The sequence below is a fragment of the Trichosurus vulpecula genome, chromosome 4 (assembly GCF_011100635.1).
Source record: "Trichosurus vulpecula isolate mTriVul1 chromosome 4, mTriVul1.pri, whole genome shotgun sequence".
NCBI classification, from domain to species: Eukaryota; Metazoa; Chordata; class Mammalia; order Diprotodontia; family Phalangeridae; genus Trichosurus; species Trichosurus vulpecula.
Genome location: NC_050576.1, coordinates 302,789,524 through 302,813,721, shown reverse-complemented (window position 1 = coordinate 302,813,721; position 24,198 = coordinate 302,789,524). Strand labels below are relative to the sequence as shown.

Sequence of the window (24,198 nt, the reverse complement as noted above, 5' to 3'; positions counted from 1 at the left end):
CTTTGGAAAGGGGACAGGGTCAAGGGAGAAAATTCAATAAAGCGGGATGGGTTGGGAAGGAGCAAAATGTAGTTAGCCTTTCACAACATGAGTATTGTGGAAGGGTTATACATAATGATACATGTGTGGCCTAGGTTGAAGTGCTTGACTTCTTAGGGAGGGTGGGTGGGAAGGGAAGAGGGGAGAGAATTTGGAACTCAAAGTTTTGAAATCAGATGTTCAAAAAAAAAAAGTTATTGCATGCAACTAAAAAATAAGATACACAGGCAATGGGGCGTAGAAATTTATCTTGCCCTACAAGAAAGGAAGGGAAAAGGGGATGAGAGGGGAGGGGGGTGATAGAGAGGAGGGCTGACTGGGGAACAGGGCAACCAGAATATAAGCCATCTTGGAGTGGGAGGGAGGGTAGAAATGGGGAGAAAATTTGTAATTCAAACTGTTGTGAAAATCAATGCTGAAAACCAAATATGTTAAATAAATAAATTTAAATTAAAAAAAATACCTGTTCTCCAGGAACTTTTACTTTACCATTGACAGTTTGGGGACCCCAGCCTCTGGTTCTTTTCAAACTTTTTTCAAATGAAAGAAAATATGAATTGCTTAGAGAAAATAGACTCAGTCTTGTGAAAAGTTGTAACTGTGAAATATCTTATTTGTGTGTCTGTAGGAAACAGCCGTATTATTCATTGATGTGCTTCTGTAAGTGGAAAAGGGGAGAAAACATAGACGAGAAGAATGTCCACTCCTAGCTGGAAACCATTTGTCTACGGAGGTTTGGCCTCGATCACTGCAGAATGTGGTAAGGATGGCAAATCACAGTTCTTTGAATTGTGTTATTTTCCCTGTTCCACGTAGTAGTGCCATGTAATAGTGCCACGTACTAGCTCCACATAGTAGTATTTAAATCTTAAACCAGCAAATGCTGTTTGAATGTAAACACATCTCAAGTGCAAAGCATTGGGTCATGGGACATTAACATCAGAGTTCAAAATGTTCAATATTTGGTAAATTTTCTTTTAAACAAAAGAAGCCACTTTGGTGTTTTGTTAGTAGCTGTGGTTCAAGGTCCACTGGGTGAAGGGTTAAATCCTTGGGCCAAAGGAAATTTTGGGGTCATTTATCTGTATTTTTTCAGGCATCTCCCTTTATTGGTCTTACCTTTTCTCCCTCCGTTGCTACAGGTAACCCACAGTTGACTATATGGTTATACAGAAAGAAACTAATGGGCTGGCATCATGCCAGTGACCCTTGAGCATATAGGATATACATCACTCTATCTCTAATTACTTAATTGGCTACTGATTATCCACAGGTTCTTGATATGCTGTCCATACTCATCCTTTGAACCCTGGCTTTTCTTCTAAATTTTAAAATATGTAATCTTTATTATTAACATCCCATATCTGTATTGTGGAATATGGTATATAGTGTTGGTCTAAGACTATTTCTTGCCAGATTGATTTGCAGTTTTTTTTTAATCCAGTACATTCTTTCTGGTTTATTGAACTCTGGGTTATTGAATTCCATCATGTCCAATTTTCCCTTGTCTGGTGTATTCTGTTCTTTTGAACCTTAGCACACTTCTTTGGCTCAGTAGAGTTTCTAGGCTGCCTTTTCTGTTGATCTAGGGCAAAGTCAGATAAAGCTCCATGTGGGTGGTGATAGAATAGAAGATGCATTGTATGGGAGAAGAATTGTGTAGAGTTTCCTGGTTGAGTGTAGGTGGAAGTGGTGAAGGGGATGGTTGCTGATTAACCACTTCTGTTCTCTGTGTTGATACCTACTTCCAATGTCATAATTCAGCAAGAAGGATGGTCTATCAGAACTTAGGAAGGAAAGTGATAATCATTTTGAGCCAGCATGAGTTTAGCAAAAACAAGCCACAAGAGAGGTGAGCCTTACTGCTATTTCAAAAGAATGGTTAGAGTAGGCTGTGGATTTTAGGTGGCACAGTTGATAATGTGCTGGGCCTGGTGTCAGGAAGACTTCTCCTGAGTTCAAATCTGGCCTTCAGACATTTATTAGACATGTGACCCTGGGCAAGTCACTTAACCCTCTTTGCCTCAGTTTCCTCATCTGTAAAATGAGCTGGAGAAGGTAATGGCAAACCACTCCAGTATCTCCACCAAGAGAACCCCAAATGGGGTCATGAAGAGTTGGACACACCTTAAATGACCACCATAACAGCAGACTGTGGATCATGATCATAGAATCATAAATTGAGAGCCAGAAAGAATCTTAAAATTAATTTAGTTCAACTCCCTTGTTTTACAAGAATACTGAGGGCTAAGGCAGCACCAGCAAGCATCAGAAGCTGAATTTGAACCTAGGTCTTGTGATGCCAGAGCAGATGCCCTGTTCACTCTGCCAAGCTGCCTCTTGGAGGAGGAGGAGATTGATAATGTAAGCTCCTTGAGGGCTTTGTGTCCTCAACAGCTAACACAATGCCTTGCATATAGTAGATGCTTAATAAATGTTTGTTGAATTGGCTTGTATAGCAGGATGTTATAGTATGTTTGTGGGCACAATTAATATTTGTGGTTTTGATAATAATACAGGTCCCATGAATTTGGATCTGTCTAAATAATCATACAGACCCAAAGGATAAAGACTAATGGACTTATGTTAGTCTGGATGAAGGACTCTACAAGAGTGGCCTGTTCCTTGTCTCTGGTTCAACATTTTAATTCATTTAATGAGCTGGATGAAGATATAGATTTCATGCTGGTCAGATGTTCAGATGACACTGACAGAAATTTGGGAGTAATCATTGATATGTTTTATAACTCGCTTGGGTTCCAAAAAAATCTTGTTGGGCGGGCTGTACTGATGAACTGAACTTCATAAGGCTAAATGGAAAGCTCTCCATTTGAGTTCAAAAGTCAACTGCCCAAAATGTAGGTTAAGTGTGATGTGAGTAGACAGTGGTGTATATATATGTGTATGCAGACATACATATAATATACACTATATATGTATATTTACATATATTGTATGTATGTGTTTGTGTGTGTGTATACACACACCTGTATATGTATAGACTTGGAGATCTTAGTGAACTCTAAACTCAACATCAGGGAACAGTATGACATAGCAGGCAGAAAAACAGTTGTGATCTTAGGTGGCATTAACAGATGATTTTGTCTAAAATTTCTCTGTACTGTGCCCTGGTCGTATTACATCGGAAGTATTGTATTCACTTCTGGATGCCACTTCTTCAAAAGAACACTGGCAACCTGGAACAGGATGGTGACCAGGATGGTGAGGAGACTGGAAACCATATTATTTGATGATTAATGATGTTGAGCTTGGAGAAGAGAAAAGTAAAAGGGTGTGTGTGTGTGTGTGTGTGTGTGTGTGTGTGTGTGTGTGTGTGTTTTGGAGGCAGGTATGGCAAGGAATTAAGGATTTTTCGGTTCTAGTCTCTTAGCTCTGCTCCCTGGGTCCCAATAAAACAGTTCTACTGCTTTCCCATGTCATCCCTCTCTTCTCTTCACTGCCAGTCGTCTTATTATATTCCTTTTCCTTCCAAACCATGTGTTACACTGCTGCCAGACTAACTGTCCTTACTCATAAATCTGGTCACATCACTACTCTGCTCAGAAAGCATCAATGGTGCCTTATTGCCCTTTGAATACAATTCAAACTGACTTCTACGGTTCATTCCAAATCTAAGGTTTGTGTGACATGCAAAGCCCATCATAATCTGGCACCACCCTTCCCCTCCAGACTTATTTCAGATCTGCCCACAGTGCATTCTATGCTTCAGTTAAACTTGGATGACTCTTTTGTCTCTTGAATACATATAATGCTTTTACACATCTGGCTTTTGTACTCTGTGACAAGAATAATCTCTCTTTCACCATCTTTGACTGTTGAATGCTATTTATCCTTTAGAGTCTAACTCAAAATGCCCCTTCTTCTCTGATCTTTCCCCGTTACTAACTACCTTCCCCTTTGGGCTTCATCCTGTACTTTTCCAGCACCTCTTTTAATGTACTTACTGTATAATAGTATGTGTTTTAGATATTTTTGTGTATGTATTATGCATCTACTAGCCTATAAGCTGCGTGAAGACAAGAATCATTTCTAGCTAAATTTCATATTTTCTCAAGCACCTATCACATTCATCTTTATACAATAGATACTTTATATATGTGTGGAAATAGATCTTTATTAAGAAATTGGATGAATACTTAGAGGAAGAGTTCTTGACTTGGGGTCTGTGGAATTGTTTTTAAAATATTTTGATAAGTGTATTTCAATGTAATTGGTTTCTTTTGTAATCCTATATATTTCATTTTTATGCACTTAAAAATATTCTAGAAAGAGGTTCATGGGCTTCACCAGACTACTAAGGGGGTTCATGACACGACAAGTTAAAAAGCCTCTGACTTACAGGGATGCCATAGAAGGATTCTGGCCCAACTTTGATTTGACTAAATAACCTGTGAGATTCTTTGATTCTCTTTCTCTGTTCAGTTGTATGCATTCAGTCTTCCCATTTAGACTGCAAACACCTAAAAAGCCAGGCTTTCCATCTACAGTTGCCTTCCTGACTCAGTACTCAGTAAACAAGTTCATGGTCAGCTAAGTACTATTCTCTTCTACGTGAATAGTGTTAAACCTTTTTGGTGTATGGGAAGTTAGAGTATTTTTTTTTTCAGAATATGAACATTTTGTTTTATTTCCATTGACACCATATTAATTTGTTTCTTTAGACACAAAAATATTAAGGTCTCATTGCTTTTCTTTTCGGGGTTACTTAGCTTGTACAAAAAACTCAGTGGAGAAACATCAACATTTTGGACATGTGTGTGTAGATATGCACATATATGTACATATACACATGTATATATACACGTGTATGTACATAGTGCACATATACGCAGGCATATATGCGTATGCATACGTGTGTTTGTTTACATATGTGTATGTGTACATGTATACATGTACATATATATGCTTTCATATATAAATGTATGTCTTCACATATAAATATATGTGCAGCGCTTATAAATTTCTTGCATGGTTTTGTTGACTCTGATTCTGAACACAAGGGAATATGAAAAAGTAAATTGTCATATGACTGCTCTTGTTTAATTCTTGTCTTCTTTTTATATAGCCCAGAGTAAAGTTTTTAAAATTCGTTCTGATATTAATTTCAGCATTTTAAATTTTAAGGTACTTTTCCAATTGATTTGACCAAGACGCGTCTCCAGATTCAGGGACAGACAAATGATGCCAAATTCAAAGAAATTCGATATCGAGGCATGTTACATGCTCTTTCAAGGATATTCAGAGAAGAAGGATTGAAAGCATTATATTCTGGGTAAATAAAATTTTTTTGTGCATTTTTTTTTAGTGGTGAGGGAAACCTCTAAAATAAATAGAGTTCTTCATAGTACTGCTTAAAGAGAAAATAAAAGTGATTTTTATGATCTTTGAAAATGTTATAACCTTCAAGATTTTTTCTTCTTATTTTTAATTTCTGTTCATTTATTTTTCTGTCATCTGCTGCATTTGGCAGCACTTAATTGTTAATACTTCAAATACAGATATGCCACTATTTCAAATTGCCTTTATTTACTTAGGTTATCCCGAGTTAGTGAGATTTTTCTGTAATCTATATAGTATTATATTTTGTATATATATGAAAAATGTATTATAGCACTCTGTTTGATATTTGATCTGCATGGAGGGTAGCACTTCCTCTTCCACATCTGCCTTGTGTAAAACCAGAATGTAGTCTTTAATCAATGATGTTTTTTATTAGTTCAGGCTATCTCTATTTTTTGTATGTTTTTACTTTCAAATAGATTTCATTTCAGTAGTATGGCCTATTTAGATTAGTAGTTCTAAAACCTTTTGGCCTCAGGACCTCATTACAGTCTTGAAAATTATTGAGAACCTCCAAGAGCTTTTGTTTACATGGGTTATATTTATTGATATTTACTGCATTAGACATAAAAACTGATAAAATTTTAAAATATTAATTTATTTGAAAATAACAATAATAAACCCATTATACGTTAGTGTAAGTATCATATTATAATGAATAATAACTATTTTCCAAAACAAAAAATAGTAGGATAAATAGCATAGTTTTACATATTTTTGTAAGTCTCTTTAATGTCGGACTTAATAGAAGATAGTTGGGTTCTCCTGTTTCACATTTAATCTTTTGCAAAATGTTGTTTTGGTTGAGATATATGAAGAAAATCTAACTTAACACAATATGCAGTTAGAAAAGGGAGGAGCAATAATTTTGCCTATTCATAGGCAAATAGCATCTTAATATTATTTTGAAAATATTTTTGATCTTCATACCTCTGAAAGGGTCTCTGGGACCCCCAGGGATCTACAGATCATACTTTGTGAGAACCACTACCTTAGATAAGTCCAAGAGTGATACACATCATCCCACTTTATGAATAATTATATTAATGTGGATAGAGGTAGGGCTACTAGATATAGAATCAGAGGATGTGTGTTGGAATCCAGGCTCTTCTGTCTGACTACTGGGTGACTTTGGTATGACTTAATCTCTCTGGGAATGAGTTTCCTCATCTTTAAAATAAGAGCGTATGATCAGATAATCTCTAAGATTCTTTTTAGCCCTAAACCTATGATCCTATACAATGAATCCTGAAAATCAGTGACCATATTTCATGATGCTTTGCAGACAGAAATGGAAATCCTTTATTAGGAATAATGTTCTGTGATGCATAAAAAGTTCAAGAGATAAAATTAATCATTTTATTAATTATATACTAGCATGATTAATAAAATTATTAATTACCCAGAAACTATGTCTCTCGAACTTTTTATACATCACAGTTCTTCATCTGTCTAATTCTGGCAGTAGTTGATAGTCAGAATTATGTGTTCACTTATATTTTGACTGATGCTGTGAAAGGCTGATTACTGATCTATATTTATTGAGCCAACACAAATGATACAAATTCAAAAGAGCCTGTTTTCCTACATGGAGTTGAGATGATTGAACTTAGGCTTTGAATTAAGAAATTGGTTGATACAATCTGAATGTAAAAGATGACTATCATATAAGAAAAATAATAATAGCTAGCATTTATATGGAGCTTTAAGGTTTGCGAAATGCTTTACATATTTGATCCTCACAACATCCCTGTGAGGTATTAGTGTCCCCAATTTGCAGTGTCACACAACTAGTAACTGTCCGAAGTAGGAAATATATTCAGGTCTTCCTTATTCCCAAGTCTAGTGTTACAGCCTTGATGCCGTGCCATCTCATAGGAAAGAGTTCGCAACATCTCAAGTTGGAAAAGATCTCAGATGTTCTTTAATGGACTCCTTCCAAGATAGGTGCCTGATGTGTGCATGTGAAACTTTAGGGTAATTTCAAATGGTTTTTATATTTCTTATTGGCATTACTTCTTTTACATTTCTTTCGTGCACTGGCTCCACCAGGATTGCCCCCGCCATGTTACGGCAGGCTTCTTATGGCACAATAAAGATAGGTGTTTATCAGAGCTTGAAGAGAATATTTGCTGATCGACCAGAGGGTGAGTGAGACATCTTTTTCTTAAATTTCTTTCCTAGTGGGCAGAAGCTTGATTGTCCATCTTCTTGATTTCATTACAATTTAGTATCAGATTATCTTCTGTTCATTTCTGACATGTATATTATCGAAGACAACTCTAAATAAGATTTAAATAAATATTTTTAAAATGATATTATGATAAGTTTTGCTTTGAGAAGTAACATGGTTTAGTGGTTTAGGGGCTGAGCCTTTGAGTCAGGAAGACCAGAGTTTATGTTCCATTCCACATGCTAGCCACGTCACTGTGGGAAAATCATTTAACCTTGCAAGACTCTAAATTGCTTCCCTGGATGGCCTGTATGATCTTGGGCAAGTCATGTAATTTCTTTGAGCTCTTTAGAAATGTCTCATTTGGTCCTCACAACAACCCTGGGAGGTTGGTGCTATTATTATCCCCATTTTACAGAGGAGAAAACTGAGGCAGGTTAAACAGCTTGCCCAAGGTCTCACAGCTAAGTGTCTGAAGCTGAATATGAACTCAGTACTCTATCTCCTGAACCACCTAGCTGCCTAGGCATTTCCATACTCGTATTTCTTCCACACTGGACAAATAAGAAGTTTGGACATTACCCCAAGTTGTTTTTAGCCTCCAACAACATGTGAAAGCATTCAAATATGTGAACAATGCGAGAGGATGGGGGAGAGAGAGCGAGAAAGAGAGACAGAGAGACAGAGAGAGAGAGAGAGAGACAGAGACAGAGACAGAGACAGAGAGACAGACAGAGAGAGACAGAGAGACAGAGAGAGAAGGAGGGAGGGAGGGGAGGGAGGAAAGGAGAGAGAGAGGAGACAGAGAGAGAGCATCAGCAGCACAAGCCAAGGACAAACAAAAAATTAACAAATAAAAAAACTCCATAACAATGAAGCAAAACTATACAGAAAAAAAGGGATTGTGGGTTTTTGATTTTACTTAGATTCATTCATTTCTGTTTTTTACCAGTGGACTCTGGGGCTTTTCTCTGAACAAGGCCATACCAGGTTATCTGCTGTTAAACAAACACTTTCCCAGGAACTCTTCTTCCAGCTAAAATGCAGCTGGCACTTGAACAGCCTTGATAAATGGGAAGGGCTTAGGGAATGAGAGGAAAAATCTGTGCAGCTATTTCTAGTGATTTTCCTCATCTGTCTGATGAAAGGCCTGGACAAAATGATAACTAAGAGCCTTTCCAGCTTGGAAATTTTATGATTCTAGTAATTGTTTCTTGTTTTCCCGCGGAGCAGAATAAACTAGCAGGCCAGCCATGTGTCAAAATTAGGAATTCTGAGTTCAGCCCTATCATCAGAGAGAATAGAAGCCCCTTGGGAGCAGTTGACTTAATTTTCTGTCTTTGCATCCCCATTGTCTAACACAGAGCCTGGCACACAGTAGGTGCTAAATAAATGCTTGTTGATTAGTTGGCTCTGTGACTTTGTTCTCAGTTCATCTGTACAATGACAAGAATGTTTGTCTATATTCAATTCTATGTTCAATTTAGCAGGCGTTTATTGTGTACCTACTATGTGTTCAGTACTGTGCTAGACACTGATGATACAAACATGAAACAAGAGTCCCTGCCCTTAAGGAGTTTATATTCTATTGGAGGGAAATACTAGGTACATAGATGAGGATGAGGATGAGGGTAAAGTGGATCTGTGATTTCATAAGTATAGGGAACTTCAAGATGAGGAAACTCCCTCTATCAATGCAGATAAGCACTTTCTCTGCAATTTATAATCTTGGTTTCCCAGAGTCCTCCAATCAGTCTGTGTCAGAGATGGGATTCGAATTCAGGTCTTCTCGGCCCTGAGGCCAGCTCTTTTTCCGCCACACCATGTAGCCTCTCAATAATGACGAGAGCTGACATTTACATAGCAAGGCACCTTATATACATTATTAGCTCATTTGAACCACAATCCCATGAGGTGGGTGCTACTTTGATCCCCATTTTACAGATAAGGACGTTAAGATTCAGAGACCTCCATCTTTAATAAGCATGCTCATTGCATAAACTGAGTTACGGCTCTCCCTGTGAAGAGCTTATTTAAATCCAAGACAAAATAGTGATGTTCTTTTGTTTGCTCATAGATGAAACCCTCTTGTTAAATGTCGTATGTGGGATTCTTTCTGGAGTTATTTCCTCATCCATTGCCAATCCAACAGATGTTTTGAAAGTAAGTTATTATACAAAACTTTTGTGTATGTTGTAGGTTCATCTACATTCCTTTCACCTGAGAAAAACTTCCATTTATCAGGATTTTAGCAGGTAAAAGCTACTTGACTTTATGTATATAGTAGAAATAATTCACTTAGTGCTTTAGCTGCCATAAGAAGTCAAAAGCAGTAGAGCATCTTAAAACAAAGGCCAATTGAGAATTTAATTTTTATGGATTTTTTTGGATTCTTCTACACATACAAAGGAACTGTCTAACCAATCTTCCTACTTCCACACTTATCTCTTTTTCCCTCCATCTTTCACATCCATAATCTAATATGGTCATGTGGCTCCTCTATTTAAAGCCTTTCGAGGCGTCTCTATTGCCTACTGAGTAAAGTTCAAACTCAACCTTGGCATTCAAGGCTCTCTGCAGTCTGGCTCCAGCATATGATGCCCTTTCCACCCTTATCCCAAAATATACCCTAGGCTTCAGCCCAGCTGGGCTGCTCTCTGTGCCCCTGTACATGTCCTGGGATTTCCTGGCTCTCTGCCTTTATTCTTGCTGTTTCCTGTGACCTGAGTGCCCTTGGCATTCTGGATCTTCCTTTAAAGCCCAACTCAGATGCTGCCTTCTTCCTGAATTCTTCCAGAATCCTCCACACTTAACTTACATGGTCCTTTATTTTCCTTATCCACTTACAGTGTATTATTTTAATATCATAGTTATTTGTGTATATGCCACATCAACTTGCTAATAAATTCCATGAGAGGGCATGGACCATATCCTATGTAAAATCATATCTTTCCTCCAGCACCTAGTACAATGTTCAGTACCTACCTGGTGGGCACTTAATTAAATAATTATTGTACTGAATCAAAAAGGGGAACTTGTATTTTGAGCTTTACTTGAATTAAGGAGAGCAAATTTTATTCATTCCCAGTTAATATTACTCTTATTGAAAACTTACCTTATTTTATTCATTAGAAATGGTTCTATTGTATGCTTTGCTCCAATCTAGGATGCATATAAACTCTGCTTCCTAAACATCTCTTCCTAGTGATAATTAAGAAAATTTGGTTTCTAGTCCGGACCCTGCCATGGCCCAGCTTTGTGCAAACCCCTAAATCTCTCAGCCATCTCAAAAATTCTATTATTTTTAAACCTTGATATTTATAATTATGGGCATTATTTGCATCAGTGGGTCAACAAGCATTTATTAGATGTCTGCTGTATACCAGATATTGTGTTTGGTATTGGGAATAAAAAAGCAAAAGTAAGATAGCCCTTGTCCTCAAGAAGCATACTTTCTATCTTATCTATCTATCTATTTATTTATCTATTTATTTATTTATTTTTTCAGGGGGCGGGGAAGGCAGGGCAATTGGGGTTAAGTGACTTGCCCAAGGTCACACAGCTAGTAAGTGTGTCAAATGTCTGAGGTTGCATTTGAACTCAGGTCCTCCTGACTCGAGGGCTGGTGCTCTACTCACTGCGCCACCTAGCTGCCCCCATACTTTCTATCGTATGCCTGTATTATGTGTGGGAAAACTAGGGGTTCTTTCCCCCTTTAAAGTTACTTTCATGATTAGAGATTGTAGAGGATTGGTAGTGATCATCTCAGAAAAAGAGTTGCCAATCACAAACTAAAGGGATAAATAAACTAAGATTTGTCTAATTAATTAAGGAATTTTAGCTGTTTTGGAACATAATTACCTGGTATTTGTTAATCCTGTTTCTAGGGCTTAAAAAATGACTAATCATTCAATAATTTTCTACTGATCACCTGTTCTGTGCAAGGCAATGTGCCAAGTGTTTACAGGGGATACAACAGAGAATAATGCATTCTTTGCCCTTGTGAAATTTCCAGTCTAGTATGTGCGTAAATAAAAGATGCATGCATATGACAGGCCCTTCCCTATACAGTTAAATCCCATAACCACATTATCAGATCATGACGATGGCTATAAATAACAAGTCACGAGTAGTGAAGACTCACTTTCAAGGTCCAGTAATTTAAAAAGGAATCAGAAGCCTGCCAGGGGTAATATGAACATGTAATAAAAGGAATACAAAGTACTAGGGAAATTCTGAGAAGAGAGAGCTTGATTCTGCCTGAGACTATCGGAGGAGGCTTCATGATAGAGATAAAATTTGAACTGGACCCTGATGGGGTCAAAATTGAGTAAATGGAAGCAGGGATTGGGAAGGGAATTCCACATAGAGAATAGTATGAGCCTTAAAGGCCTGGAGGCAGGAAAACATGGGGAGTCTTCAGAGAGCAGGAAGCATGCATGACACTAGTAGACTCTGCTGCTATCTGAGGAAGTTAAGAGAGTGAAAACTCGAGGCAGAATGTCTTTTCTTGAAAACCATAGCTTCTAAGTCTAGGCCAGGTGCTTTTTTACTTTCAAATAAAGAACACATTTTTTAGCTCCAGGTAAGTACTGTTCTCCTGGAAAAGTGACTTGAATTTTTACTTTGCTATGGCCTCCCCTTATTTTGAGTAAGAAGCTTGAGAAGATATCTTAATGCTTAGGGATAAGGCCGTTGCTGAAGCTCGAGAGATCTTTTAGAAAGTTAAGATGATGATGATGATGATGATTCCCTGTCCAAATTAGGAGCAAATCATTTGCTCCTGAGAAAATCAGGCTAACAGAGTATTTTATTCAGTTCATTAATATTTAACAAGTGCCCGTGCTTTGTAAGAAAGACACTGTGGTATTGAAGAGAAATCCTGCTCATTCTAAAAAAAATATGCCCAAGGTTGAGTTAAGCAATCTTTATATTGGAATCTTAGCTGTGCGAACTCTCTGTCACCTGAGAAGCTCACTGATAAGTTCAAGCGAGGTTATGGTATAAAGGTCAGCGTGCAAGAGTCCCATGTTACCCTCTTTGCATACCTTTCAGTTCAGGGTTTGAAAATAGTAGAGGCTCAGGCTTGTAGTAATTAATTCAAGAGCCAGGCTGGACACCAGCACATGCTTAACCCTGTCTTAAGTGCACTGCGAGGTCATAGACACAGGGTAGATGTAGATGGCACCCCCGGAACCAGTGACTCAGTCTGCTAAGATCTGCTAAGTTGCCATCACTTCCTTGTCACTGCTAGGAAAACAATGTTAATTTTTGTATTACTGATGTATCAAAAGATTTCCTTTATTTCTGTTATCAGATTTTCTATCTGGGACAGCCAGGTGGTGCCACAGCTCATAGAATTCTGGCCCTGGAGTCAGGGAGACCCGAGTTCGAGTTTGACATCAGACATTTACAAGCTATGTGACCCTGTATGTGAGTCACTTAGCTTCTGTTTGCCTCAGTTTCTTCATTTGTAAAATGAGGACAATAGCAGCACCTTACCTCACAGGGTTATTGTGAGGATCGAATGAGACCATAATTCCAAAGCTTTTAGCACAGTGTCTGGCACACAGTAAGCACTGTATAAATATTCATCATCATATCATTGTTATTATCTCTCAGCCATCTCAAAAATTCTGTGATTTTTAAATCTTGATATTTATAATTATGGGCATTATTTTCAGTGCATCAGTGGGTCAACAAACATTTATTAGATGTCTTCTGCATACCAGATTATTATGTTATTATATGATATATAATGATTATATTATTATAATTATTATATAGTCATTGGTGTCTAAGGCATACTCCCTGCTCTAAATTAACTTGGGTGGGAGATATTTTTAATGAGAATTTTGGGATATTATTTGTGTTGTACTTTCCTTTTCCTATTACTTATTATTAATTGATAGTCTTCAGATGTATGTGTTTGGAGGAAAACACACTCGTTTCTTCTAACTTGGATCTTAAAAATAATCCTTAGATAAGAATGCAGGCGCAAAGCAATGTGATCCAAGGAGGAATGATAGGGAACTTCATCAACATCTACCAGCAAGAGGGAACAAGAGGACTTTGGAAGGCAAGTATTTAAATCATGTTATATTTGGTGATAATGATGCTGAGGAAAAGCAGCAGTGGCTTGGTGGGTAGAGAGCCAGCCTCGGGGCTTACCTCTAGCCTCTGACACACAGTATTTCTCCAAGAGGGTAAATGAAAGAGAAGGTTCTGATTTTTAGTAAGAGAGGATGTTTTTTCATCAGGTAGCTCCCTATACCAGTGAAATCACAGGTCTGGCTCCTATTCCTCTCTCTATCCCTAACCATGATAATAGTAACAACCTACATTTCTATATCCCTTAAGGTTTACAAAGTGCTTTCTTTATGATAGCACTATGAGGTAGGTTTTATTCTACAGAGTGTTCCTAAAGTCTGGACACATAGGCAGAAATGCATATTTTCAAGAAATGAAATTTTCAACAACATTTTATTTAATTGGAATATTAACAAATAACATCTTCAATATGATGTCCATCATTTGTGATGCAAAGGTTGATGTGCTTTGCAAGATTCACGTGAACTCGATGCCATAACTCCACATTGCTGTCAATTTTAGCACATTGACTCTTTATGCGTTCAATCAAGTGGGTTGCATCTGTGATTTTCACTGAGTACACCTTCTCCTAAAGCATACCCCAGAAAAAGAAGTCAAGGGGGCTAAGGTCTGTTAATATTCCAAATATTCCAAAATATGCATTTTTGCCTATGCGTCCAGACTTTAGGGATACCCTGTATTATGTTCCTATTTTGTCATTTATAAATTTTCTTTTTTTTTGTTTTCCCTCCAATTTTCAGTTCTGTATTTTAACCTGAGCAAGTATGAGAAAAGGAAAAGTGGCTATTAAAATGATTCCTTTCCATATTGATCTCTTCCTTAATTTTCCCATTTGTAAAGTAGAGCTATAATAAGGAGTAACCGATTTGTAATTTGAAAGCATTTTGTGAATAATTGACTTCAAGAGTTGCTAAGTAATAATGAATACTTCCTATGTGGGTTGAATTAGCATTGTGAATGACTTATGATTGTCACAGTAAATTAGGCCCATTCCAAGATAGTCCCAGTTTTGTACTGACATCCTATACTTGGGTTTTCCAGTTTTTGGAGGCTGCTTTTTAGCTCTCTGATGATGGATATGTTATTTGGCGAGTTCTGGTGTAGGCTTTGTCTCTTGGAAGTGTAGTATCTGTTGGCTAGTCTCTTCTTGGGAAAAAGATACCAACATTCTTTAGTTTGTATATAATGCCATTTGCAAAATTACACAGTGTATTGGATAAGATTAACTTGAATTTGCTATATTTTATTCATTTTTTTATTCAGGGGGTGTCCCTTACTGCCCAGAGAGCCGCCATTGTTGTTGGAGTGGAATTACCAGTCTATGATATCACCAAGAAGCATCTCATCCTGTCTGGTCTGATGGGAGATACTGTCTATACACACTTTCTGTATGTCCATGCAATATCTTTTAAAAAAATATTTTTAGTGTGTTTGAGGATTAAATTGAGATTTAATACATGCTTTTTTTTTGTTTGTTTGTTTAGTTCCTAGGTAGCAGACCGGTGATTTCAGAGATATAGGGTATGCCTCTCTCCAAGGCAGATTGAAACCTGCTTTGAAACTTAGAGTCTTAATTGCTTAGAGGTATTGAGAGGTTAAGTGACTTGCCTAGGTTCACACAGCCAGGATAGAAGTAGGACTTGAATCCAGGTCTTCATGACATTGAAGCTAGCTCTCTATCTACTGCCTCTCAATACACACATGGAAATTTAATTTGGTCACATACATAAGGAAGTTGTTATGGATAATACATGTAAAAATATGTATAAAAGCAATTAAATAGAGTTTTCAAATCACTAAGACATGTACTATCAGTTCATCTTATTAAAAAAAATAAAGTTTAATTGGTATCATTACAATAAAAAGAGATATCACACACATGTATAAGAACTTCCAGATGTCAACAGTCTGTTTACCATGTGTCTCTTTTTAAAGTTCTTCAATTTTGGACAAGATGTTGAGGTTTGCTTTCAAAACCAAGCCTTCCTAATTTCTTAGAATGTCAAAAAAAAGTGTGCCCTAAGCTAACTGCAGCATTTAAGACTTCCAACAGATGATTAGATTTTGTTTTTAATGGAAAAAAATGGTATCTATTAGGGGAGGAAAAAGAACAGTAAATCAGTGAAGAATAGACATGATGACAAGGAGTAGCTCTGCATAGTTGCAGTAGAAGAAGACCCATTCCTAGTGTCTGCAGGGTTGTTTTAGCTCAGAAGGTCAGATTCATGCAGGGTTCCACAAAGAGGAGTCTAGCCTATATAAAGTAAGGGCTAATACTTGCTGTTCATTACTAAAAGACTGTCTTTGAGCTCTCAGTTCCACAACTTCTGAGCAGTGTGAGAGCCTCTGAATGGGCTCAGAGAAAGGAAGGGGAAATGATTTTAAAGTCAGAGAAGTGGTATCTCAGTTGAAGAGGATTCAGATCCTTTATGCTGTTACCAAGGAGAATGAAGTAAAATACTGTCAGCTCTATATCTGATGTTTGACATCTCTTTTATGGGCTTTATTTTGTTGTTTATAACTTTTATTTTGTTTTTTCGTTTTTGCTATTTTTCCTCCAATTTTTAGTACTGTATCTTAACCTGAGCAAATGTGAGAAAAGATAGAGTAGCTGTTAAAATGATTCCTTCACATATTGATCTTTTCAATGTTTCTTATTGGTTATGATTGGACCATCACAATATAAAAACGAGGGGACTGTAGAGTGTTCTTCCTTAAAGAGCAACTTTCTCTTTAAGAAAAATTGCATTTGAGCTGTAGCTTTACATGGTGATACTGGCCCGGGAGTCAGAAAGCTGTGGGTCTGACTGTTGCTATTGACACCAGCTATGTGACGCTGTTCAAGTCATTAAGCCCCTCCAAGGTTTGGTTTTCTCATCTGTAAAACAGTGTTGACACCTGTAGTACCTACCTCACAGTATTGTTATAAGGCTCAAACATGGTATCATATATAAAACACCTTGTGAATTTTAGAGAAATATTGTATGCCCGGAGACCTGGGCTTGGAATCAGGAAGATCTAGGTTCCAGTCCTTCCTGACTCCTACTGGCTGTGTGACTCTGCAGAGATCCACTTAACCTCTCAGTGCATAAGGCAAGTCTCTAAGACCATAATTTACAGAGAAGGTGCCAACCTGAATTGTTAGAGTTTTCTCATCTAGGGTGAGAAACTCAAGTCAATGAAATCCTTGGCTCAGGCCCAGTCCCTATGTAGCTTAATTATTATTAACAACATAGACCCCCATTCTCCCAGAACTGGGCAGATGGCATTGATTTGGAAGTGGTTGGATAAGTGAGGTTTAAGGAAGAAGGTTCCTTCCTATGGTTTCATGATTCTTGTGAAAACAAATTTTTATCCATATCTTGTTTTTATATTACATTTCCCACCCCATCCTTCCCCTCACCCTCTCCCAGAGAAACATCCATTATGGTAAAGAATAAAAAAGAGGAAGAAAAAGTGTTCTGCAAAACTGACCAAAATATTGAGGTGGTTTGATGCTATGTGCAGTGTTCCACCCCAATAATCCCCCCAACTCTGAAAAGAACTGGAGGGAGTTATTTTCTCATGGTTATTTTTTGGAGCCAATTTTGGTCATTATAATTTCACGGCATTCAATTTCTCTCATTTTTGTTCTTTCCATTCATACTGTCGTAGTCATTATACATATTGCTTTCTTGGTTCTGCTTCCCTGACTTTGCATTGGTTTTTATATCTTCTCATGCTGCTCTGTATTCATCATATTTATCCTTTCTTACAGTACAGTAATGTTCTATTACTTTCTTGTAATATAGTTTATTTATCCATTCCTCAACTGACGGGCATCTACTCTGTTCCTAGTTTTTTTATTTTACAAAATTATTGTTAATAAATATTTTGATATATATAGAGACTTTCTTGTCAACGACCTCCATGCATGTTTGCCTGCCTACATGTGGAATCTTTGGGTCAAAGGGTATTGACATGTAGCCACTTTCTATTCCTAATTCCAAATTGCTTTCCCAAATGGTCATACTACTTCACAGCTCCACCAAAAATGTATTAGTGTGGCCTGTCTTTTTATAACCCCTCCATCACTGACCATTTCTATCTTGTCATCTTCGCCAGTTTACTAGGTATGAAGTGAATCCTGACAGTCGTTTTGATTTCAGCTTTTCTCCTTATTAGTGATTAGGAGTATTCTTTCATATAGTTGTTAATAATTTGCAATTCTTTTGGGAACTGTTTGTTAATATATTTAGAGTTCTTACCTCCTGGGGAATGGATTTTAGTCTTGTTAATTTCTGATTCTCTTTTATTACTAATAAGTCTTCTGAATTTGTCTGATATTCAAAGCTAGTGCTATAACTCTTGGTGATGAAGCAGTTGTAGCACCTGAAAGGACCTGGACCTGATAAGTCATAGCCTGACCATTACTCAGGGGTGGGGCACCTGCAGTCTCGAGGCCACATATGGCCCTCTAGGTCCTCAAGTGCGGCCCTTTGAATCCAAACTGGAACCTGTGGCCCTTTGGATTCAGTCAAAGGGCACTTGAGGACCTAGAGGGACACATGTGGCCTTGAGGCCGCAGGTTCCTCACCCCTGTACACCTTTGCTCCGTCTACAGAAGTCTAATATAATGAAGGAAGGGCTTATTACCTAATAGTTGATGGCAGTATTTAGTTCAGGTATCAAAAGCTGTCTCTCTTTCTTACTAGATCAAGCTTCACCTGTGGTTTAGCTGGAGCTCTTGCTTCAAATCCTATTGATGTCGTGAGAACACGTATGATGAATCAGAGAGCCTTACGAGATGGAACACATTCTGGTTACAAAAGCACCCTGGATTGCTTGTTACAGGTAAGGATTAATTTCTAGGAATAAATTTGGAAGCTATGTGTGTCTATGTAGTATTGAGAATCCTCTCTAGTACATTTACTTTCGTTTCACCTTCTGAAAGGCTTATTTCTCAGGTAAATTGAGGTCAAGGCATACTTTAGGTTAGCATCTGCTGAAAATTACAGTTCATGAGCCCCCACTGATATTTCTTTTGAAAGATCAACCAGAATATATGTCTATTAAAAGCAAAGGGTATTGCCAATAAAAATCAAACAAAGTAGAGTAATATTCAAAAGATCTAAGGTAATAGAATTCACAAGATTTTATTCACTGTAGCCAACTTGTCCAAATCTGGAATCTATGAAAGTGACAGGAAAGCAAAGTTTATTGTTTTTCTATCCCTGCTCTGCTGTAAATAATGAGGAAATGGCTTTATGTGAACAGAGCAGAACCCTGTTGTGCCTGGAATTCTAAGTGGAGAAATGGACAGAATGTCCTTGAAAGGCAGACTCTGAGTAAGTAGTTCCCTTTCATTTTAATCCTTGAGCTAATGTTCTGTTTCTACATTCCTGAGACAGGTTTAAAAAAATCTGAAGTTAGGGAGAAGGGTGCAGGTCTTCTTCATCCATGACCACTTTTTGTTAGCCTATGAAAATGGCAGCATTTTATAAGACTTTCTCACTCTTCTAGCCTAAGGTCTCAAGTAACTCAACAGGGAAATCAATCAACCAAAAAACAAAAATCAAAAAAGACTGTGGGTTTGATTCAAACTAAGTTACTTGGGACCTGCTATGAACATAACACTGGGCTGTGGGATAGACCATCAGTCTTACATCAACCCATGCAAGAAAGACTGGATTTCTCCTAAAAGGATGGGTCTCAAAAAAAAAGTCTCCCTAGAGACAATTTTCACGGTAAATAAATAGGATATGCGAGCAATTGATATTGCTTTTGATTGCTTCACCATTCAAACAATATCTCTTTCTTCCCCAACAGACATGGAAGCATGAAGGATTTTTTGCTTTGTATAAAGGGTTTTGGCCAAATTGGTTGAGGCTCGGTCCTTGGAATATTATTGTATCCTTTCCTCTTTCGTCGAGTGTGAAAAAATATAATTGTAAGAATGCTATTTTTGAAGTTGTAATGATCATGAATTATAGTCTTGGCACTCAGGGCTTATTTTCCACTGTGATTCTAAAGAACAGAGCTGTTGTTTGTTAATCATATTCTTTGAAAGTTGCCTTTCAGCTATGATCCACTGCATTTTCATACATAAAATACTGGTTTTGTGTCTCTTTTTTCTTTTTTGGAGGAATTTAAAAATTCTCTCTCCAAAGATTTTGTTCTTTTGAGACATGAGTACAGGAAAAAGTGACGTAATTCTTAGTACTAGACTTTGAATTTACACCAAGCGTATAGAAAATTCGAGTAAGCCTGAAGATGGAATAATGAAAAGAATACCACATTGGAAATCAGAAGACCTAGGTTTGAATCTGACTCTTCCCTTTACTACTTGTGTGATCTTGGGCAAGTCATTTTATTTATCTAGTAAAATGAGAAGGCATAGAGTAGATGGTCTCTGAGCGCCCTTCTGGCTCTGAATCTATATCTTTAATTTTTTATCCACCCCACTCACATTAAAAATGTCACATATAATAATAATATGCCACTTCTTCCCTTTGTCAGAAGGTCGGAACTCCTGTTTTCACACAGCTTACCAATTCATTGTGTATTAGTTGAACTAATTGAGTCAATTGAATTACTAATTCAATTAAGTAGCTTACTTAACTAGTTATGTTGATTTTGTCAAACATGAAGCATGACTGATATTTCTTTATTGAATTGATAGATTTATTGGAAAGATTTTTACCTAAATAACAAGTCTGTTAGTCACAGTCTAATAGAGAAGTTTGTCTGAAATTAACATGCTCAAGAATTTACCCATTGGCAGCTAATTCCCATACAAATGTAATGAGTTCAATTCATCAAGCATTTATTAAAGGACTACCCTATGCCAGGCACTAAAACCAAAAGATTACAGAAAAAAGTGATTGAGCCTACTGCATTCCATTTCATTGTGTATTTTCAGCTCTTAGACGTGAGTGAATTTACACTGAAACCCCACACAACTCACCATTAGTCTGATTTATTTTGATAAATTTAGTGGGAGGAGATTTCACTAATTTAAAAATTCATATTTTGACACATATGTTTGGCACTAGAGGGGTACTTGGTTCTTGAATTTAGTTTATGTTGCAATCATCACTTGATTGTTGCTATTTTAAAATAGAGTGGGAGTGATTTTAAAAACCCCTTTGCTTATGATTGTAAGAAACTTTTGTATTAGAATCCTTTTTTTTTTAAAAACAAGGAGTATGTATATCTGAGTTCCTTTAGAAGTTTGGAATTACCATTTCAGACAGCGTGAAGCCCGGATGTATCAATGGATAGTGTATTAATGGAGTTAATGATGATACCACATGACAGCCTAATTTTAGCTGATATGTTTTAGAAGTTGAGAATGTTATAGCTAACATTCATGTTTTCACAGAAGGGAGAAAATAATTGAATGCCTCCTGCCTAGGACTGAATCCAGACCAAATTGTGAAGAAGGAAAATAGCTTTGTATTCTATTCTTCTCTCTTAACCCACCCTTTTCTTCCTCAGTGCCCATCCCAGCAGCCTGGGCCTCTTCCCCTTATGCTGCCCCACCCCTCTCCAGGGTTTTCAGATGCCAAGTTCTCCCTCTCTGAAACTCCCTCATCCTGTATCTCATTACTCAGAATGTAGCATGTCTGTTAACTAATCTCATAAGCTCATTGGCACTAATGTGATGTTGAGAAAAGCCAGGAGCCTGCTTCCAGGTAGCATATGGTTTAACTGGTGCTCTTTGGAACTGCTTCCGACACAAGTAGGAATAGGGGGTGGCACCAAGGCAGGCCTATGGAAGAGAGATTTTTGGAAAAGGAAGCACTTTTGGTGTCCCTCAGGCCACAGCATTTACCCTGGGCCTTTACTCTCTCTATACCTAGGAATAACTACTGGTAGGTACTATCTGGTTAATTAACATGTTCACTTTCATGGATTGGGTTTCTTTATTGGAATCAAGATAGAATTATTTTTGGCCTTAACTGACTATTACAGTTCTTTGTGACATATGAACAATTAAAAAAATTGGACTTGTGACAGTGAACAGATGGCCTCAGACATCGCTACCACAAGGATGCTATTTTCAGCAACAGTAATGCTTTCTGCTTTTCAGTGCTTGACTCATCACAAATCTTGAGGTGCAGGCAACGGATCAAAAATGTCCCCGCAAGAGCGTTCATTTAGATCCCTCAGATGCAATTCACCTGTTACCTGGAAGTACAAAGTTTGCAGTCAGAACATCTCTTCTTACTATTTAAGTGCTCTTGGATACCAAATGTATAAAGAACATATCTTTGGCTGCCATTTTGTAGCACTGTGTAGGGGGAAAAGGAGAATTAAGATCAGATTTCTTCTGTGACAGATGACTGTGATATGGCTCAGCTTTTAGCTGGTGGCAATATCTTGTACAATGGTAGGGGATGGGATGGACCTATGATTTCATTGGTACAGGTAGCCCCCAGCCAAGGGATGTTGGTCTATCAAGGCAGGTCAGCAACTGCTTTGCAACTTGGAGAATTGATTTGGAGCAGTGACTTGTCCAAGGTCACATAACCAGAATGTCAAAGGCAAGACTTGAACCCAGATCTTCCCATTTTCCAGGTGGGCTCTCTATGCACTGCTACATACTGTCTCTCATGCAGCTGCCTCTTATATAGGGAATACTAAAGTGCTCTAATGCAGAAGCCCTCACTAGCTTCTTAATGGAGTCCCCAAAAGCTTGGTTCCTGGACTCCTGGTGTCTTTGGCTTGGCATCATTGGAAGAGAGAACCCTGTAAGGAGGAGAGACTTCAGAACTGGTTCTGGGTGGTCAGCTTGAGAATAATCAGTGGAAACATTGTATAGGGAGTTTATACCTGAAATTTTTTTTGTGGTTGTTTTTAGATTCATTTTTATCTGAATGTCTTTTAACTTCACATTCACAATGAGGACTTGATCTATGTGGCAAAGTGTTACCAAGTGTAGTCGTTGGTACCCACTGTGGTAGCTTCAAAGAAAGTTGCCTTTAAAGGTAACTATTTCACTGTTTGCAGCGATGCTGGATTGAGTGTTCAGAAACGTACACACTGTAATTGGGCCTTGTCACCAATTTGCTATTTAACTTTTTAGGAAAATCCTAAAAACCTTCCAGTTCTCCTATTTCCTCATCTCTAAAATAGGGATGGGGTTGCCTACTGATGTACTGAATGTCAAATGATGTTATCCAGTCTTCACCCCTGTAAATCCTTGTGTTGGAGGAGATGACCATGTTTCCTGTCTCACTAGGCTGATGGGGCCACTCTAGGAACATTGTAGGTTTCTAGAGATGAGCTGTGTCACAATAGGGTGCCTTTCCTAGGTTTAACCTAGTCCTTGTTTCTCAGTACTTTCTTCCAGCAGGCTGAAAGGAATATATAGAGTTGCCTGTTTTGTTGTTGGAGATTTTAGATTTTATGAAGCAGAGTTTGATTAGAAAAAATAGAAATTAAACTAGGATGACCAAAAAAAAAAAGCCAAAAGCACTAATGTTAGATGCCAAAAGCCTAAGATAAATTATACATCTTTTGGTGATTTCTCTCCAGGTGGCAGTGTAGGATCGCTCAGCTAAGACCATCCAGACCTTAGACCACTTGTTAATGTTACCAGATCCCATCTCAGAATAGTGTATTTTGTTACTTTGCCAGACATTCCACCAATAGTCTATAGTTAAATCAACAGATAAATTTCTTTTAAATTCAAAGGATTTTCTTTCCTGATTAATCACTCAATAATTTTTTTCTTTTTTGGATTGCACAAGACACTTTATTTTTTTTAGAAGGTGTATATAGTTTCCAAAACATTGTAGGCAAGTTTGTTTATAAAGACCAATTATAAAATGATGTTGTTATGATCATTCTATGTATTTATCCATTTTTCTATTTTCATACTATTTGAATGTAAAGTTCATGCTATAATGTAATGCTGAAGGGGTTGGGTTAAATGAGTTCTAAGGCCTTTCTACTCTAAAATTCAGTGGTTTAAATAAAAATACTAAAAAACAAGCCTCATTTTAAAATACATTAAAAACTTTTTAAAAGAATGTACCATTTCTTTTTTTTTTTTTTTGGGTTTTCATTAAATGTATTATAACAAAGGTCAGAATTTTTTTTCCAAAATAAGCCCGGACCATTAAACAAGTGAAACTCCAACAAATTTGTTTTCTCCAACAGAGAGAAAAACTGTGTACAGTTACTCAAAGCTGCTTCTGCCAGTGGGGCTGGGGAAAGATGGGGGTGCTGAAACCATGGAGGGCCCGGGAGGGAAGGGAAGACAGGGGACGGGGGACTGGGTCCTGCCTGTCGGGGTGGGGGCCGCCTGCGTCCCACACACTCTGGTGTCAGGCTGGAGGGTGGGAGAGGATGGTTTTCTCCTCTCTGGGGGTCCCCACCCCCTTCCAATAGGGAGGTCCTCACTGGTAGGCTGAGCCGGCTCATGCCTACCAGACTGATGGGATGGGACCTGGCTGGGGATGGGGGCAGGGGGGTAACCTAGAGTGGACAGGAACCCCTACCCCACAAAACACCATTCTGCTGAT

The 24,198-nt window shown here is 37.7% G+C and overlaps 1 protein-coding gene across 1 annotated transcript in view; it reads left to right on the top strand.

Annotated features, from left to right (window-relative positions):
* The window catches only part of SLC25A30 (solute carrier family 25 member 30), a 34,315-nt gene extending 10,612 nt beyond the window's left edge, over nucleotides 1-23,703 (top strand). The window contains exons 3-11 of the mRNA XM_036755954.1: nucleotides 668-799; nucleotides 5,185-5,332; nucleotides 7,453-7,547; nucleotides 9,651-9,736; nucleotides 13,557-13,652; nucleotides 14,948-15,072; nucleotides 18,379-18,517; nucleotides 19,493-19,573; nucleotides 21,641-23,703. Coding sequence (XP_036611849.1) covers nucleotides 736-799; nucleotides 5,185-5,332; nucleotides 7,453-7,547; nucleotides 9,651-9,736; nucleotides 13,557-13,652; nucleotides 14,948-15,072; nucleotides 18,379-18,517; nucleotides 19,493-19,573; nucleotides 21,641-21,682 — 876 coding nt within the window. The 5' untranslated portion in view covers nucleotides 668-735 and the 3' untranslated portion in view covers nucleotides 21,683-23,703. The remainder of the gene's footprint in view (nucleotides 1-667; nucleotides 800-5,184; nucleotides 5,333-7,452; nucleotides 7,548-9,650; nucleotides 9,737-13,556; nucleotides 13,653-14,947; nucleotides 15,073-18,378; nucleotides 18,518-19,492; nucleotides 19,574-21,640) is intronic.
* The last annotated feature ends 495 nt before the right edge of the window (nucleotides 23,704-24,198 follow it).